The sequence below is a fragment of the Corvus hawaiiensis genome, chromosome 14, assembly GCF_020740725.1.
Source record: "Corvus hawaiiensis isolate bCorHaw1 chromosome 14, bCorHaw1.pri.cur, whole genome shotgun sequence".
Lineage (NCBI taxonomy): Eukaryota > Metazoa > Chordata > Aves > Passeriformes > Corvidae > Corvus > Corvus hawaiiensis.
Window position 1 is genome coordinate 20,538,803 of NC_063226.1, and position 17,673 is coordinate 20,556,475.

Sequence of the window (17,673 nt, forward strand, 5' to 3'; positions counted from 1 at the left end):
AATGTAAAGAGGATCAGGAATGATTCTTCCAAGCACAGAGGGATTTCATTACCAGAAATCGAGAGTATGATCTTGTTTTCCTAAGACAGGAATTGGAAACAATTTCCTGAGTATTGCCAGGGTGCTGAAGACATAACTAAGATGGGAAGAAGGTAAAAAAAGCCAGCGTGCTGAGGCTTGTTCTTGGTCATTTGCCATGGATTCCCCACCCTCTTTTGCCCAGCAAAGAATCAAAACTGGCTGTGCAGTGTCAAGGGCCACAGCAACATCTACCAGGGCAGAGATGGCATCAAAGGATGCAGGAATTCTCTCTTTTGCATCAGGCCTTGCAGTGAACACGTGCTCTAGATAAGAGCTCATTCCTGAAGCTTTACAAGGATGCAGTCACACCCTTCGGGATGTAATTTTAAGTAAATATGACAAGATAGTAATTTTCCTTTTGATGGTACAGCATTTAACTAAGAAGCAAGCTCATGTTCACATCATGTATCGTAACTGCTTTGCCTCCAAGGGTGCTCTGAAAATGCAGAGCATTTTGCTAATGAGAGTATCTTTATTATAACACCTATTTACGATGTAAGGTCTCACATAACCTCAGTGCATGTCTGGAAGCACAGCACAGCACTGCAGGATGACTGTATCCATTCCCAGCATTTCCTACAGCACAATTTTAATAATGTCCTTATCGTCTCCAGGTCAATACCTGACTGCTTTGGAAAATGTCCTAACCAAGCATCAGAGGTCAGGCTGTAATTTTATCAACAAAATTTTCTAACTAAACCAATGTAAACAGGAGCAGTCACTCTCCAGTTGCCATTCACTACAAAGTTTATGTAAATTCTGCAACAGGACTGAGGACAAGACAAATAAAGATGACCAGGACTGGCCTGGGCTCTGCAGAAATTCAGTGCACAAAGAACAAAGCAATGCAGGGAATAGCCCTGAAAGATTCCCTGGCTGCTTGATCAGGTATTTCCATCTTCATTTAATTTCCCCCCTCCCTTGGCATGCCCTTGCATGGTCTAAAATCAATGGCCAAAATTTTCCTCTCAGAAACAGGGGTGTTTGATTATTACTACAAGTGTCCAGCAGAAAGGAGATTAACATCCTAAAAGCCAAACAAATCCTGCTCCTCCATTCACTTAGGGTTGGACAAACCATGCAATGCCTTTCAGGGATCCCAGGTCCTTGCAGAAGGAAGGCTCTGAGGAGGGCACAGAGGTCCCATGGAAAGGGAGCAGGGGCACACAGGAAAGAGGAATTTTCAGTCAGGTCACCAGGCACAAGGGAGGCTGTAACATCCTCCAACTGGAGCTGCCTGTGCAGGACAAACACAGCCCTGGACACAGCAGGTGAGGGGGAAGGATCTTCTCTTTGGAAAGAGATTCATTGCTTCCAGATGCGTTACTCAGCAAAGATTTTTTTTTTTCCTGGGGAAGAAGAGAAGACTTCCTGCAATGATTCAGAACGCTCCCAGGCATTTTGTCAAACCCAGCCATTACCCTCTTCATCTTGGACAGCTCCTATTTCAGCAAATTGGTAACACTCGTCAGCATCTGCTTGTCTCCCACCCACTATTTCTGATGTCTTCAAAGTCCTTTGTTTAATATATTCAGGGTGTTTTCATAACATTCTGGGTTTATCCTAAAGCTGAATCCACTCAGATGCAGCTGAAAATGTGTTTCCCCACAAGAATTTGCCTGCTATGGCAGAAATGTAGTAAAAAAAAAAAAGAAAAAAAGAGACAGCAAGCACGTTTAAATCACCTCACCCTCTTGCAGTTGGAATATATTCCTCTAGGATGCCTTTGAACCCTCAGTTTGTTTGAATTCGGGCCCAACAAGGCGCCAGTGGCCTCAGCAAGAATTCCTGCTGAAACAATTTGGTAACACTATCCCCTTGCTAGGGAACAGTGTCTGTGGCATGGGAATGTCACAATGTCGTCGCCCCGTTTGTTTGTGTTAAAATAAAGTTCTAACTCTGCAGGCCACCTCTGGAAAATCACTAACAGGCAGAATATGTGAGACAGTGACATGGCAATAAAAAGGCAGTTCTGTCACAAGAATGCAGCTCATTAGAGGGAACCAGTTACAGGGAAAACAGGCAGGTTTCTCTCCTCTGCACCCAATCCATCCAGGAATGACAAGGCATCCAAAAAGTGTCCCCTCTAGAAGCAACTCTTTCCTGAAAGGACTATTATGTAGTTCTCAGAGTCTATGTGAAACAAAGCTGTGGAGACCAGGAGTATCTTTTTACAGACCCAGGGAAGTGACTGGAAAAAACCAGACCAGGCATCAAGCAGACAGCTCTCGTTTGGGTCTCTGTTCTGAAAGTATCTCAGGCACAGCATAAAAAGTACAACAGATGTCATTGGGAAATGCATTTTCCCACTTCCCACCGGACAGAACCTTCAGTGTTATCAGAAATAGAGCATTTTTTCTCTCCACAACAGCACAGTGGGAAATGAACACAGTATCTCAGCTGAAAGCTGCTCCATGTGGAATTCTGATGGCTGAAGGATCTTAGAACTTCTAAACACAAGCATTTTTAGAAAAGGTATTTCATTCAAACTTGTCCCCTCCCTCAGCTCCCAGTTTCCACCCATTACAGAGGTCCTCTGTCTCCTCTTCCCACTGCAAGGTGTGTGTGTGAGGACGACAAAGAGCAGATATTTTTATCTTCCTGGTGGTTGTCACTATTCTTCAAAGCTGTCTCCTTGAGGCACTCAGTAAAAAAGTGGTTTGTAAAGCAGTGGAGCAAAGGAGCACAAGTCACACTATTATAAAAATACCACAAACTTTTCTTAAGTTGCAGTGTGGTCTTCCATGGTATGAATTAAGTAGGGTAAGCAGAAATGACCAAATTTGACAAAAAAATAAAAAAGTAAAACCAGTAGCACTTGTAGCCTCTGCACTCAGCAGTTGTGGTTCAAGTATTTGGCATCAAACTCCCACCTGCAACATTCCAAGTCTGGTAAGGACTGGCAGTCAGTCAGCATTTACTCAGGGTCAGGTGGGCCAGGATGGTCCTTTCTGCAAGCCCAGCAGCTCTGGCCCTGGCCCAGAGCAAAGCCCAGTTTAACTGCTCCATCTGCTGCAGGCTCTCAAGGTGTATGTGAGCAGATGTGGTTAAATCATGGGTGACCAGCCACAACCCTGCTGCCATCCCACTTGAGACTCTCACAGCAATCCATGCTCCAAAATGAGAGGTTTTCATTGCTTTAGCTCCAAATATTATTATCACTAACTGCTTCTGACTGTGATATACATTTTTAAGCCAACATGCATTTTACCTCAAATATGTTCAATTTATGTCAAATGTATTACATGTAATGAAAATAATCTGAAGTTTTGATTTTAGAAACCACAGACCAATACTCCCCTAGAAACAATTTGAGTAAGCTGCTGATTTACGCAAAACTGTGGAACATTTACTAAAGGGAAGAACAAAAATAGAGAAGTGAAAATAGGGGTTAATAACCGTGTATCTTTATGGAGAGTAGAGAAGTAGTAAAGTTTAAATATTATATATAAAACATATACATACTTAGCAATTCTCTTCGTAGACATATTTAAGTTTGCTTTAAATATTTATGATCACTCACCCTATTTTGCACTTTGCAGAAATAAACCCCACACTATTAAAAACTGTAATGGCAGCTTGTTCTAAATTTGAAGAGCCATTTCACCCCTGCTAACAGGGGAAGCATTCTGTGAATGTCTACTTTTGCTTCCAACTGCTTCACACTATGCTTCAATATCTCCAAGATCATTCCTTTCTCCATCACATTTAACATCCCTTCATCTCTCCTTTCACTCTCTTGGATGCTAAAATCCAGTATATATAAAAACCCTCAAAGCTACACAGGTGTAGACAAGTGTCTACATTATACAGATGGGTGGTTTTGTCCAAACTGGCAATTCAAGCAAAGGGTTTTGGAAAGAATCTAAAGTTCCAATTCCAATGCAACATTTAAATTCTGTTACAGTGATATGTGGCTCTCCCTAGAATGGAAATATTCTTTTTATAAAGGATCTGGTGCATATGAGGCAGGGTTACTCTGCTTAATAGGAAGCCAAAATGGAGGGGGGGGGAAGAGAAAAAGCTGAAAACTTACATTACAGGAGGCAACAACATTCCCCCCCCTCAGGTCCTGAGCCAGAGAGGCTGCCAAACCTGAGTCTAAGAAACTCCACCCTCTTCTGCAGGACCAGTTTGGAAATTCCCAACACTTACAGGGACTAGTCATTCAGATTAACCTGGCAGGAATAAAGAAATTATCCACAAATTGTTCATATATCTTGGCCAGTGAATGCCACTAACTCAGAATGGTGTTCTCAGCCCCTTCTAAAAGCACCCTGAGCTTTGAGCAGCTCCTTGGCCACCTTTCAGAGTTACCAAACAGCCTGGGGATTTGAGAACTTTCCACAATTCAACACTAATGAGGCAACAAATGCGTTATAATCCTAAGTATTTCATTAAAAAGTGATTTGAGAAACCCACAGAAGTGACTCTTTACCATTTGTTTCCCCTTATTCCCTCTCACCTCTAGGAAAAAGCAGAGTTAATTCCTGCTTCCTCACTGAGACGCTTCCATATTTATCTACAGCAGGAAGGGTGGCACTTCCTGCACACCCTGGGATTCAAGCAAAGGTTGGATGCATGTGACCACAGGCCCTCTTGCAGATCATTTCACTCTGTATCAGTCTATATGTGTTTTTTAAGCTTTCATGCAGTTTAGCCCAGCATTACTTACCTATTTCACTATTCTACCTAGGCAGAAATACTTTGCCACAGCACCGAACCCAATTCTAGTAAAACAAGAGCAGTCTTTTGAAAATAAAACATACAATTATTATTACCCCTCAAGGCTTCAACTTTACTGTGAGTGAGCCAAAATTAGTGCCTACACAGAGGTTCAACCCAGCCAAGTGCTGTGTGTGCTGGCCCAGCTGATCGTAGCACCTCATCCACATTGACTCCAAGCATTTCCAAGGAAACCACAAGCATGTCCCGTGTACTTGGAGTTAGTGACACATCAGACTTTTAAATAAGGTGCTGAAATTTGAATGAAAGCCAAAGAGCTCCAATACATTGCAGAATCAATGACAGAACAGTCTGAGAGCCAAAGAGAGCCATATTACATGTAAATTACCCTATAACCTAATGCTCCCTGTCCCCTGAGTGAGTGCAAGTCAGCCATGCCAGGCTAAAAGAGGTTATGACAGCAGGTAAACCCACAACAACATCCTGAATGAGCAGAGCAGATACAGGGGAGATCTAGAGGGCTTGAGGCAAGGCTTCCACAAAGAGATTAAAGGAAGGCCAAAAATTAAGGACACCAGGGAGAGACCCAGGAAGGTTCAGGGGAAGGGCTATTGAGGCAAATCCAGAGCTCAGAGAAGAGTAGGCTAAAACTCAGAAAGCTACACCTGTAGCTGGGAGAGGAGGGTATTCACTTTCTGTTTGATCATTCCTCCTCTGTTGGTACAATGGGATCCTGAAGGGAGAGAGAACTGAAAGCAGACAAAGGGAAGGTTTGAGGAATGTCTCTGAAGGTAGCAAAATTCAGGTGGACATAGGCACAGTGCCCAGCTGAGGGTGACGCTGAGTCCTGGTAGCCAGGGAGACGGCAGGATTGGAGAACAAATCTGCAGTGAGGAAGTGTGCTTGGGCAGGAGATTTCCTCCCAAGACTCTCCACGGAGGAAGAGTAGGAGTAAAGGAAGCAGAGGCTGGAGTGGGAAATGGGGCCTTTGAGAGGAGAGCAGTAGGCGGGAGGAAAGGACGGACACCGTGACGCAGAAGGGCAGAGAGGTGAGAGCCATGAGTGGCAGGGACAAGGCTACAAAAGAAACTGCTGTGAAAGCTGCCCAGCTAAGCAGCTCAAATGCATTATCCCCTCTTGGGAGGAAAGGGAGAGAAAACGACTAAGGTCATGCCCAGCTTATTACAAATGCTGGGCACATACTGCATATGATCTGCACTGTCCCCACACCTGGCAAGAGGACAAGCTGCATTCATCTGATATTACTTGAAAGTCCCTCCAGATCTGAATTTCTGCCAAGTTCAGGAGGTTTCCAGGCCTGAGATTTTACTTCCAGCCCACTTTTACAAATTGAAACAGAAAGAAAACAAAATATGACTGCTTAGACAAAAGCACGTCCAAGGAAATACAGATTTGTGGCTTATCTGTTTAGCTAGTCAACACAAAGCTAAGCCGATAGAAACAGCTTTGAAGAAAGCAGATTTCCTTATAACTTCCACAAGACAAATTCATTCTCACAGTCACTTTTGGTGGAACACAAGCTACCCTGATTCCTCTCTCCCAGCATCCTTACCTCCTCCTCCAGTTTCACCACCTTGGCCTGAGCGTTGTTCAAGGCCTGGTCTCGGATCTCGATGTGTCTCCGCTGGTCCTCGTTGGTGGAGCGTGCAGCAGCCAGCTCTATTTCCAGTTTCTCTTTTTCCCGCTGTGTTTCCTTGTCTATGGATAAAAAAGTGATAGTTATCAATGCACAGCACTTGTCTCTGCCCAGTTTTCAGGAGTCTTTCACTCCAAGGGTGAAGGAAAGACTGCACTGGGACTCTCACAAGAGAGAGAATGCAAATCTAATGCTAAGGGGGAAAATAAAAGGACATGGCTTTCAAGGAAGAGAAGGGCCTGTAACCCTGAAAAACAAGTATGGTACCTTCAAGCAACAATGTGCCACAAAGATAGTGAGAAGGAATAGAAGATGCATCACTCAGTACAGTTACTCAGGTAATTTGTTGTGACTATGCAGATGGTTACTGAAACTTGGCACCTCCTCACCTGCGAGCTTTCAGTAGTGGAAAACAAACTGAGTAATTTTAATATCTCAGGCTGGGGAGAGAGATGGCAGACTTGTGTGCCTGAAAAACTTGTGCTCCTTTTTTCCACACTGACCTCCCAAACTGGAAGGCTGCTCTGTCCCTCCTCAGAGGAACATCCAGCAATTATCTTCAGAGGAGTCAGAAAAAAGTCAGCAATGAGAACTCCTCAGTCTTCCTCTACTGCCTGTAAAAATGACTCCCTGGGCCAGAAGTGAGGCACATACATCTGTTCTGTCACTGCTCAGAGCAGACCTGCCACCCCAAACACAGCAACTCATCCTTTTCTGCTGTTCTCCAGGAAGAGCTGGATGGTGTTGGAGCAGCAATGCTGAGTTGCAGGAACAGGGCACTGCCTTCATAAAAAAAAATAGATAGGATAAAAATAATTGGAGACTGGAGAAATTATCACACAGGGGTGTAAGGCAAAGCCACAACACAGAGCTGATGTCCTCTGTGTATGTTGCCATTCCCAGCTCAAGCCAACCAGCTCCAAAGATAACATTAACCCACTTGCTGGATACACAACCACAGAATACTCCCTGGAGTGATCTACACCCAGCACTGATGACACCAGAGAAACTGCATTCCAGAAACCAATATCCCACGACAAAGGAATGAGGACAAGGAGTGGAAGGCTTGAAAAACAGGAACGAGGTGCTGGGTGTTAGGGCAGACTGCATATGGAGTACACAGGCCCGTTTGTGCAAGCATGTGCATAACTATATTTACAGGACCACAATTACTCCCTTTCTTCTGCCAGCAAAAAGCCAGGAACAAAGCTTTAGCAACACAGAGTAGCTGAAGATTCCCTTCTGCCAGGGAATCAACGCAGCCCACACACAGGTTGCAAAACAAACCTGTCCACCAACAGCACCCAGAGCTCTGCAGAGCAAGCCCTGAGCGCAGCTCAGAGCCAGACCAGGACATAAGGATAAATGTCATCACCTGCTTATTTTTTTTCCCCATCTTTTCTCAGCATTTCTCCTCCACCCAGGAATGAGCTGCTGACAGTGTGAGCACATTAACTGTACTGCAGAGACTGAGCTGCAATGAGACAGGGTGGCATTATGCCAGCAGGTATCAGTCAGTGCTACCAGGCTGTCTGTTAATCTGGAAATGCTTGCAGAGAGGCTTTTGGAGGTTTTGTTGCAGACTTTTCCCCAAATGAGAACTGCTTCACTTGACAAGTGCCTGCAGCACCCCTAGAAATGCTGGGACCTATGAAATGCAGCACTGTTGCTTCCATGTCCATCCAAAAGGAGAGGCCCCACAGCTTTGACCTTCCCACCTTTCTGGGTACACCTGTGAACCTCAGTGCCCACCCAACAGAAGGAGAGACTAAACTCCTAGACTTCCCACTACCACCAGGAGTTTGGAATTCACTCCCTGACAGCCATTGCTTGCAATGCAAAGCACAAGGAATAAGCTAAAGATGACACAAGAGAGGGACACCAGCATCTGTCAGAGTAGCTGCAGTGTCTGTTGCACCACAGAAAAACTCTGTTTTGCAATTTTATTGCACTACCTTTTTATATAACAATTGGAGAAAAGTGAGCATTGTCAGAAGGGTGGAGTACACTGTGGGATGAGAGGAAAGTTGGCCCGGTGCCGTTGGCCTCAAGACATTTCAGAACAAAGGAAAAGCAGCATTTCACACCCGTCATTTTGGTTTGCCTTGTGATAAATCCACTGCTGTGGACAGCATTCCTGACCCTCACCCAGTCCAGCAGACTATAGGAGTGTTCATCCCCTTTATTTTTGCTGAACAGGATAGGGCAGTGGCAAATTAAAGAGGAAGAGATAGGAGACCTACCAGGCTCCTCTCCCACTGGCCTTAACTCATGCCAGGACTCCTGTTAGCCTGGGAAGGTTAATTTCAAAGCTTCCAAGGAATAAAACAGGTGGATAAAATGTCATGTAAATTATGGAGTGAACACTAATTTTACAGTTTAACTGCAAATTACCTTTGCTCCAAAATCTCTAGTAAGTCCCATCAGATGAACTTTACATACTGACAGAAAATGAACTCTTGAATCCCTCCTCCTTTCTCCACTGCCAGTTTTGGACTGCCACTGCCCTGATTTCTTTGCTGATAATTAACCTGCTGCACTGTCCTCCTTCCCAGGGTGACTGGAGCTTTCCACTGACCCATAATGGCTGTGTAACTTACTTTGTGCAAAGAGCTGAGAGATGGTTTTCCGATTGTCTTCAGATCCCTCAAACTCCTTCTCTGCCAGCTGCTTGTTGGCTGTCTCCATGCGTTCTGCAAAAATGTTCAATAAAAGCAAACTAAATAATTAAAAACTTTCAATCACTAAGTTACATCTGCTCAGGGCATTCCTGATGCTGGGGGAATGGATCTCCTAATTCTACAGCCTATCAGAAGTTGGCACTCACTTTTGAAATGTTTCTAATTATGTCCTTAAGGAAATAACACTCAATGAGACAAAAGAGGTTAAAGCTCCAAAGAAATTATTTTAAACATTTATAACACAGAAGTTTATTTTTTCAATTTATACCTTTATTTTTTCCACACAAATAAATCTCACCATGCAACTAAAAGATTCTCTTATAATTCTCCATTAAATCTTAACAGAAGATTAAATCACTGTTGTCCAATTACCTGACTTGAGGGAATACTGTAAAACCCTACAAACAGCTTAACAGCTCTGCTGCTGCAAGCTGCTAGAAGTTTGTATCAGGCTGTGAAAATTAGAATGAAACGTTTATGCTGTGTTTTATTATGAATAAGATTATTTAACAAAGGCCTTTGTGTACAGTACTGGGAAATGTATGGCTTTACTTCCTGGATGCAAAACAATTTCTGGGAGTCTTAGTAAGAGACATGAGACAGTGAGAGCTGACAACATGCAGGACAATCAGAAGGCTTTCTTAAAAAAATTAAACTTGCAGTTTAAACAACTGTTCGTGCACCTTCAAAAATCTCAAATTGCAGATGTTTTCCACCTTCCAAACTAATGCTTAAACTTTTACCCCTGGTAAATACCACTCAACACCACTTTGCTGCCAGCCGTGGTGCTGCCTCAGCCTCTTAGCAAGAACCAGACACTAATAACATCTCACTCTGGAAAAGGAAGGGAGATCCAAAAAAACAGATGCCTACATTGATAAGGAATGACAAGACCTTCAGGAAGAACAGACACTCTGCAGTTTGTATGTCAGTGCAAAAGGGTCACTGGACAGGAAATAAAGTGAACGTGCCTGGTGTGGGATTAGGCAGTCAGCAAAACCTCTTTCCATTTCTGTAAACTGAACAAATTGTACAAATTGTCTCTAGGATATAAGACATGAGAGAATTCCAGGCTTGCATCTGGTTTATGGTATTTGGCTTATCACATGTTTCATGTCAATGAGAAACAGGCTGGAAATGAAAGACTACAGCCCTCTCCTAAACCTGTCTTTTCCATTCTCCCAGCAAGTGCTTAAAATCTCTGACTACTGAATGCACCTGAGTATCCCATCATATTCCAGTCATGTCAGACACTGAATTCTGCAGCAAAACTCTGTCCTGCCAAGTAAGCATAACAATAAAAATCCCCAGCATTGAAGAACAGAAGTTTTACTTCATTTACCTCTTAAATCCCTGTTGAAATCATGAAGCCTACGAATTTCTCCTTCCAGTTTGTTTCTCATGGCCTTTTCCAGAGCATCCCGCTTAGAGGATGATTTCTCCAGGTTTTTGTACGCCTCTGAAACTTGCTGAATTTCAGTTTCCAGCTGCAGTGGAAGTGAAAACAAGCACTTATTATTTTTCACTAACAAATTTCATTCAGTCTCAGACAGGAGATTACTTTGTCTCAAGTGTTCTTTATTGAGGGAAACCTACACTTACATACTAAGTAAAAAAGTCTCAGGTCTGTGATGAATCCCTCTGTAGAAAGAGTATCAGTGGTTGAATAATTTTGCAATAAAATATGCTTATCCTTCCTTTTAGCCTTCAGTGTAAAGCTTCTCTGATCATCCAGAGCAGGAGATTCACTCCTAACTCTCCTTGCTGGGCACAGTTTGCTATGGAAGTGTGGATCCACACCACAGCAAACCCCATCAGCACTGTCTACAGCAAGTGATCAACAGGGAGGTGGAGGGAAGTGCATTTGTATCCTTCTGTCATTATCAGGAAGCTGTCAAACAATTCTCTCAAGTATTTCCTGGCCAGAAACCTTCCCAAAAAATACAACAAAATGAATATATGTCCCTGGTAAGAGGTAACATAGAGAATAATGAGTGTGGAAAGCCACACTGGTCACCTGAACTCTAAGACAGCCACACATTTTTCTGGCCCCAAACACTGCTCAGTGCAAAGGGCACAGCAAGGCCCACAAAGTCCTACATTGCCAAGTAGCATCAGCCTTTCCACAGCTGCAAGGCAAAAGCAAAGCTGACCTGCTGCACAGCTTTAAACCACTGGTCATCAAGAAGTTATTTCTGTGAGGCAGCATAAAAATACCTCCACACATGCACCTTAATGATGGGTCTCACTGGGGTATTTTCTTTTAGTTGTCTTAGCATCATTTACTCTACTTGTTCCATGAAGCCAAAGGTGGCAAATAGCTGGGTCCAAATCAAGACATTAAGTTTTCATGGAAATTGTGTGGTGTTGAGAGAGGGACAAAAGGAGTGTTAGTCCCAGTCCTGCAGTACAAACGTGTTCAGTGTAGCCACAGCAGCACTACTTGCCTTGCACACTGTGCTGCCAGCCAGTTTTGTAGCAATGTCCCCTGTGCCTCCTTGAGCGACTGTGGTCTCGTGCCATCCCTAACAGGCCCTTCCTGCAGCTCTAAAGTCTTTTTGGGAAAATGAAACCTGCTGCTATCCTGGGCAAGCTTTAACCTAACCAAGCAAGCCAAGCAGTCAGCTTCTTCAGCAGCTGAGGAGGATGGGCTTTTGAGCACGGACAATGAACTGCCGGCAGAAAACTGAAGGCTTTGATTCCATCTTCTGCCAAAGTTAAGCTGATGCCCAAAGGCACAGGACACAGACTAATCAATCTGCATACAAAACACTCTAAAGTACATAATCAATCCCTTCAGCAAACCATCCAACAGTTGCAGATTAAATGATCCCATTATGGACTAGACCAGAGACAGGAGAGTGCCTGAATTCCAAAACCACCCACCTTCTGCAGCCGGGCCACTTTCTCATAGCACCCATCCAGCTCCTGTCGTAGGGACCGGTTCTCCTCCGACAGGATTTCCACCATTTGCTGGGCCCTGGAAACGATGGCAAAAGGATCTACTTGCATCTGCTGATAGGGGGAAGGGATCTGCTGGGCCCGGGGCATCACGGAGTAGGAGTCGCCTTGCTGCTGCTGCGGGCCTAGGAAGGGCTGGCACAGTCGGTACAGATCTCCCTGATGGACTGGGTTGGACAAGAAAGGTTGCTGGGTCCGTGGCAGAATGCCAGGATCTGCCTGGCTGGGAGTCAGAGGTTGCTGGTGCTGGGAAGGGGACAGCCTGGAGGGTGGCGGAGACTGGAGCAAAGTCAAAGATCCCAGGGATGTCAAGGAAGAAGTTGGGCTGTGGTGGTGAGGTGGTCTCTGTTGTAACTGCAGCTGCACATCTGGGTTCTGCCTGGAAAACAGAGAGCAGAGGCTCCATCACAGTCATGCAGAGGAAGGTGCACAAACCTGGGGTCAAGGTGTGTAGCTCCTGTGCACAGGTCTTCCCATGCAAAAGACTCGTGTGAGGCTTTCTTCAATTTTATAAGCCTGTTTTTAAAAAGCATTTCAAAATCAAATCTTTAGCAGAAAATACATTCTAAGGGCACAAATGTGTTTCCTCTTAAGACTGTATTTTATAGAAATACTAAGACAAAGTGCATCAACAACTACGGGCCAAAATTATATTCATAACTTTTCTCCACGCTTTGTGGATAAAACTGCTCAACTAAGGACTGCTAGGAACAGGTTCTTTTGTTCTGGCCTTAAATGTGCCATCTGTCATCGAGAAAACAATGAATTTTCTTCTGCAAGCCAGGATACAGAGTTAAAAGCATTGGCTAAGCTTGATGCTAGTATTCCAGCACCACTGATCTGAGCTTTCTGAAATATCAACCAACAAGCTGAAGCCTGGTTCAATGAGACAATTAAAGGATCTGAAAACCAACCTAAGAATCAGAAGCAGCATTTTCATTCCAACCTGCCCTGTCCTTTGCAGTAGGTGTGTTTACTGCTCCTAACTTCTGCAGGCTGTCAAAGACACATCTAACAACCTATAACATGCCTGAGTGCATCACAGAACTAACTCCAAGCTACAACCTCTCACATTTCCCAGGCTCTGGAGATCCCCAGCTCAACTCCTGCTGCATTAGCCAAGTAAGAAATCTCTCTGAGAAGACTGTGTGGATTTATCATGCTTGGATGACCTCAGGAGGCAGGATTTGCTTTCTCCTCCAAAAACATTCAACCTTTAACTTCTCTGGATGTTCTTTATTCTAACAGTTCAAGTCCCCCCCCCCCCTCCACGCTGCAGCCAGTCTCTTCTTGAGCACAGAGTTCAGCTCAGAGCAGACCCAGCCTGGCAGTTCAGCATGTCCTGAAACACTCCTGCTGCTCGGACAAAATTTCCCACCCTTTGGGATGCAGTTCAACCCTGCAGCTGGAAAAGCACACACTGTTGTTCCACCTGGCTAGAGCTGCTACAGAATACCCCCCTGGCTGCCTGTGCTCCCAGGACGAACCCTGGACTCCTGCCCTGCAGAGGATGGACAGGGCAGCTCACAGCATTCCCACCACACCAGGAGCCTCGGAGGAACTGCCAACAGCGAGCAGGAAGCTGACCTGGGAACTAAAGGGTTACACAACAGGCTTCTCAGCCCAAGTGCAAACACCCAGTATCATCCTTCCTGTTCTCCAAGAAAGAAGGAATCACTCCTCATACCCATCACTCACATCTGGGCATTACTCACACTTGGCAGCAGCACAGCAGAGTTCAGCAGCTCTCAGCCCAGCACAGGGTTCACTGTTCAGCATCATGCCCCTCATGTCTCATTGCCCTGTTCCCAGCAGAGAAAGGGCATGGAAACATCCAAGCTCCTGCTCAAATTCTCTAATGGGGAAACAAATCTAGCCTTTGTTAACTAAGAGAAAACAAAGAGTTGGTGCTCTAGCTACTGCTTCTCTCCTTCTCACATTCAGGTGACTGTGGTCTCTGCCAGCAGCATCATTTCAGGAGCTCTATTTCCCCAGAAATGATCATTTGCAGCATGAGGATTTCAGGGGTCATGCAGAAGAGTGATGTGCAATTAATTTCCTCAGGAATGTTCAGTTTAGTTGCAGCAACTTGGTTCTTCCCCTCCCTGGGGGGCAGCTCTACTTATTGTTGCATTGATTTCATTAACTTTATTTGCCAGTTCTCCTAATGAAGAATGAGGCAAAACCATCACGGGCCATGCTCAAGGTCACCTGGTTTGTCTCAGGTGGTTTCCAGCTGCTTTCTTAGCTCACCCAGTTGTGTGCAGAGTTAAAACTTTGCATCCTCACAAACCACTCATCTTCCTGAGTTTATTCTTTACCTATCACCACAGCTCTGCCTTGATGCTATAATCAATTAGGGAATAACCTTACGGTGACATTTCATCTGTGATGACCTACAGAGTTAGATCAAAAAGAAATACGTTGCCAGTCTGCCTCATGGATGCAAAAAACCAATTTTCAACCTACAAAATACTCTCTGCCAGTCTGAAAACAACCTGGAGCAGTTACTCAGAGAGACTGGTCTCAGTGGGTTAATCTTATAAGCCTAATGAGGATGATTTAGATGTCAATGTTAACAATTTGAGCTATTTGACTAAAAACATCTTGTTATTCTGTCAACAGAGACCCAGTGGCAGAACCTTGCCATCCTGAGCACTAATGAAAGGAACAAAATGATGGCCAAAGAAGCACAACAGCAGCACTAATTCTGAAGGGACAGATGAACTGCCATGCCTTGTAATGATCCTTTTTTAAAAAACCTATTGTAAAGCACAACTCTAGGAAATCGTGGCTGAGTATTTCTAAACAGGATACATTTCCAAGAATTCCAGCTTCTTGGCACTCACATCCAGAGCCTCTCATAATCTTCAAATTATAGCAATCCTGTGGGCTCAAGCAAGAACATGAGAGCTTGGAGACTCTAGTTCTGTGGCATTACCAACAGCATGAGGGCTTCCAAAATGTCACACATGCATTTATATTCCCAGCAGAACGAGACAGCACAGCTCGGTTACTACATCCTACCTTTAAAAAATATAATATTTAAAAGTCCTAGTAACCTCACAATGACACCAGACTTTTTAAGACCTTGCATGCAAACTTTTACATACACATTCAAAGAGCTTTTTGGCATGCCCACTACTTAAAATTTTGTCATATAAAATACTTACATACATTTTGTGGGTACAAAATACCTGGCTCTGGGATTTCTTTATATTAACAAGATAATTGAAGAATTTATTTCTCCAGTAAAGCAATTTTGGGCTGAGAGAGTCAGAAAGGTGAATGAACACAATTTGGATTTTTCAAGATTTTTAAGCCGCACTGCAAAATGTAAAAGTAAAAACGACTATTGCTGTCACCTAACAGTATTGCCAATAAAATGGTAGTAGAAAATTCCCTCCATGAGAGAATGAGTCCTCAGGTAACCCCGCAATAGTCATCAAAATTTTATCTGAACCAACCACTTCAGAAAAAATGTAGACTCTCAAAACACATATACAACGAAATTACACAATCTCCTTCCATTTGCTTAAGCATCACAGAGACCTGAATAAACCAAATGCAGAAAAAAAACCCCTCAGAGCAATTATCCCCACAAGTGTTTGGGTTTGAAGGCATAACTTTAAGGGCCACTTCTCTGTGCACCACGCAGGAATCTCTGCTCCCCTGACAGCCCCTGGCATGGATCAGAGGAACGCTCCACACAGGCCAAGTACAAACCTGGATTTATGGCTCTGCAACTACAAGGGTCACTCAGCTTTTCAGGCAGGAAGACAGAGACAGGGAGTAAGGGCAGCTCTGCAGCCATCAGGGGTGCTCAGGCTGCCAGGACAGAGGGTCACACACAAGGTCTGTGGGCAGAGCAACACAGTGGGGAGGGCAGAAGAATGAAGGGATCAGGAAAGGTCTCTGGCTCGTTAAGGTTTTTTTTAATGCCTTCCCAGCTTCTCCTGAATGTTTCGTGTTCAAGAAGCTCCAGTTCCCCTCTCTTCCCCAGCCCTCCTGCACAAACCAGGAAATGCTGACTGCGGGAGGGAGCAGGCTCCACTCCATTACACAGCCGAAATCAAACCCAGGCATTTTTGTTCTGCTGCCCAGTCATACCTGATTAGCCCCCACTTTGATGCTGCTCAGGGGAACGCAGTGCACAGAGTGATTTACTAATTATGGGACAAATTCTGCAGACCTCCCTCTCAAAAACTTTCTGTGAAGTCAATGGGATTAATCACCACAGCAGGAGCTCAGTCGCTTGGGCTCCAGATGGAGGATGGCGCTTGAATCAGAGAGACAAGGAGCTTCCCCTGTACCCAAAGCTGCATCAGACAGGGGCTTCCTCTGCCCCCAAAACTGCATCAGAGACGGTGCTTCCTCTGTCCCCAAAAATGCATCAGAGACAGGGGCTTCCTCTGCCCCCAAAACTGTATCAGAGACAGGGGCTTCCTCTGCATCCAAAACTGCTCCCACTCTCGCTGTGCTGCCACAGGAGACCTTGCAGCCCCCAGGACACAGAATCCAAGGCACCCGTGCTCTGCTCTTAGACTGGAGGTTTGTTTTCACCGCCAATGCTCAAGTGCAGTTGAGGTATACGGGAGGGAACAGGACCCTGGAGCTTCACACGAAGCCAGCCCTTTTCTTTAAAATTTCCAAATAACAGCAGAGATGCCTCTGGCATGCCCGGTATTTACATTAAACCAACATCATTACCAACATACACTGTTCCCAAACTTACACCGCCCAGGAGCAGGTGAGGCAAACTGTTTGCAGACTGGTTTAAACTTACCACACAGCCCATTCCTTTCCCAGACTGGGGAGGGTGAAGCATGAGAATGCTGTGAATTCCCCAATGTTTATCTTGCTCAACGAGTTTTATTTAACCGCATCATTAGGTCACCCTCAAATTCCCCCGAACAATGAGGGGAAAAACCCGCAGAAAAGGGTGTGGCTTCGGGAGCAGAGAGAAGGGGCTTTGTTTCCTTGACGCACAGTTCAAAAAATGCACACATTTACCAATCCAAATGAATCCCGATAAACGCCGAGCTGCGGCGCAGGAAAACTGGAGACTTCGAGGACACTCCTGGTGCGAGGCAAAGGCTCTCCCCGGAGCTGTTTGCCTTTAAAATCCCCACACCATCACCCAGCTGCACCTTTAGCAACATAGAAGGTTTCTTGTCTAAGTGACAGTTTCTGTTAAAGCGTGTGGGAGAGGGAGGGGAATAGAGGACTCGCTCCCTTCCTTTGCTACGCTGCTCTGTAATTTATGGATTAGTCTTGCAATTGTTCTACTACTCCAGCATTTGCTTGCAAAGGAAACCTCTCCTCTGTGCAGCTATTTAGGTTAAAAAGTAACCTCATTAGATTCCCAATGCTTTGAAGACAAATTTCAGTTGCTTCCCCTACTGGAAACCTTGCCAGCTGAACCTTTCTCCTCCCCCTCCTTCCCCCCACCATGTTCTTTCAAAGCAGCCAGGATCCATCCAATACAGACAAAAATCACCCTGTCTAGAGGAGCTGACTGTTGGCGTGTTTTCAAATACCTCTCCCTTAAACAGCAAGCAGGCTACATCTCACTGCATATAATATTATGAGTATTTCTGATGCAGC

At 44.7% G+C, this 17,673-nt stretch overlaps 1 protein-coding gene across 2 annotated transcripts in view; it reads right to left on the minus strand.

Moving 5' to 3' along the window:
- The window catches only part of AMOT (angiomotin), a 57,765-nt gene that overhangs the window by 11,226 nt on the left and 28,866 nt on the right, over positions 1-17,673 (minus strand). For both annotated transcript variants that reach the window (XM_048318745.1, XM_048318744.1), the window contains exons 4-7: positions 11,992-12,445; positions 10,448-10,592; positions 9,025-9,117; positions 6,341-6,486 (exon numbers count right to left, since the gene is read on the minus strand). In XM_048318745.1, the coding sequence (XP_048174702.1) occupies positions 6,341-6,486; positions 9,025-9,117; positions 10,448-10,592; positions 11,992-12,445 (838 nt within the window). The remainder of the gene's footprint in view (positions 1-6,340; positions 6,487-9,024; positions 9,118-10,447; positions 10,593-11,991; positions 12,446-17,673) is intronic.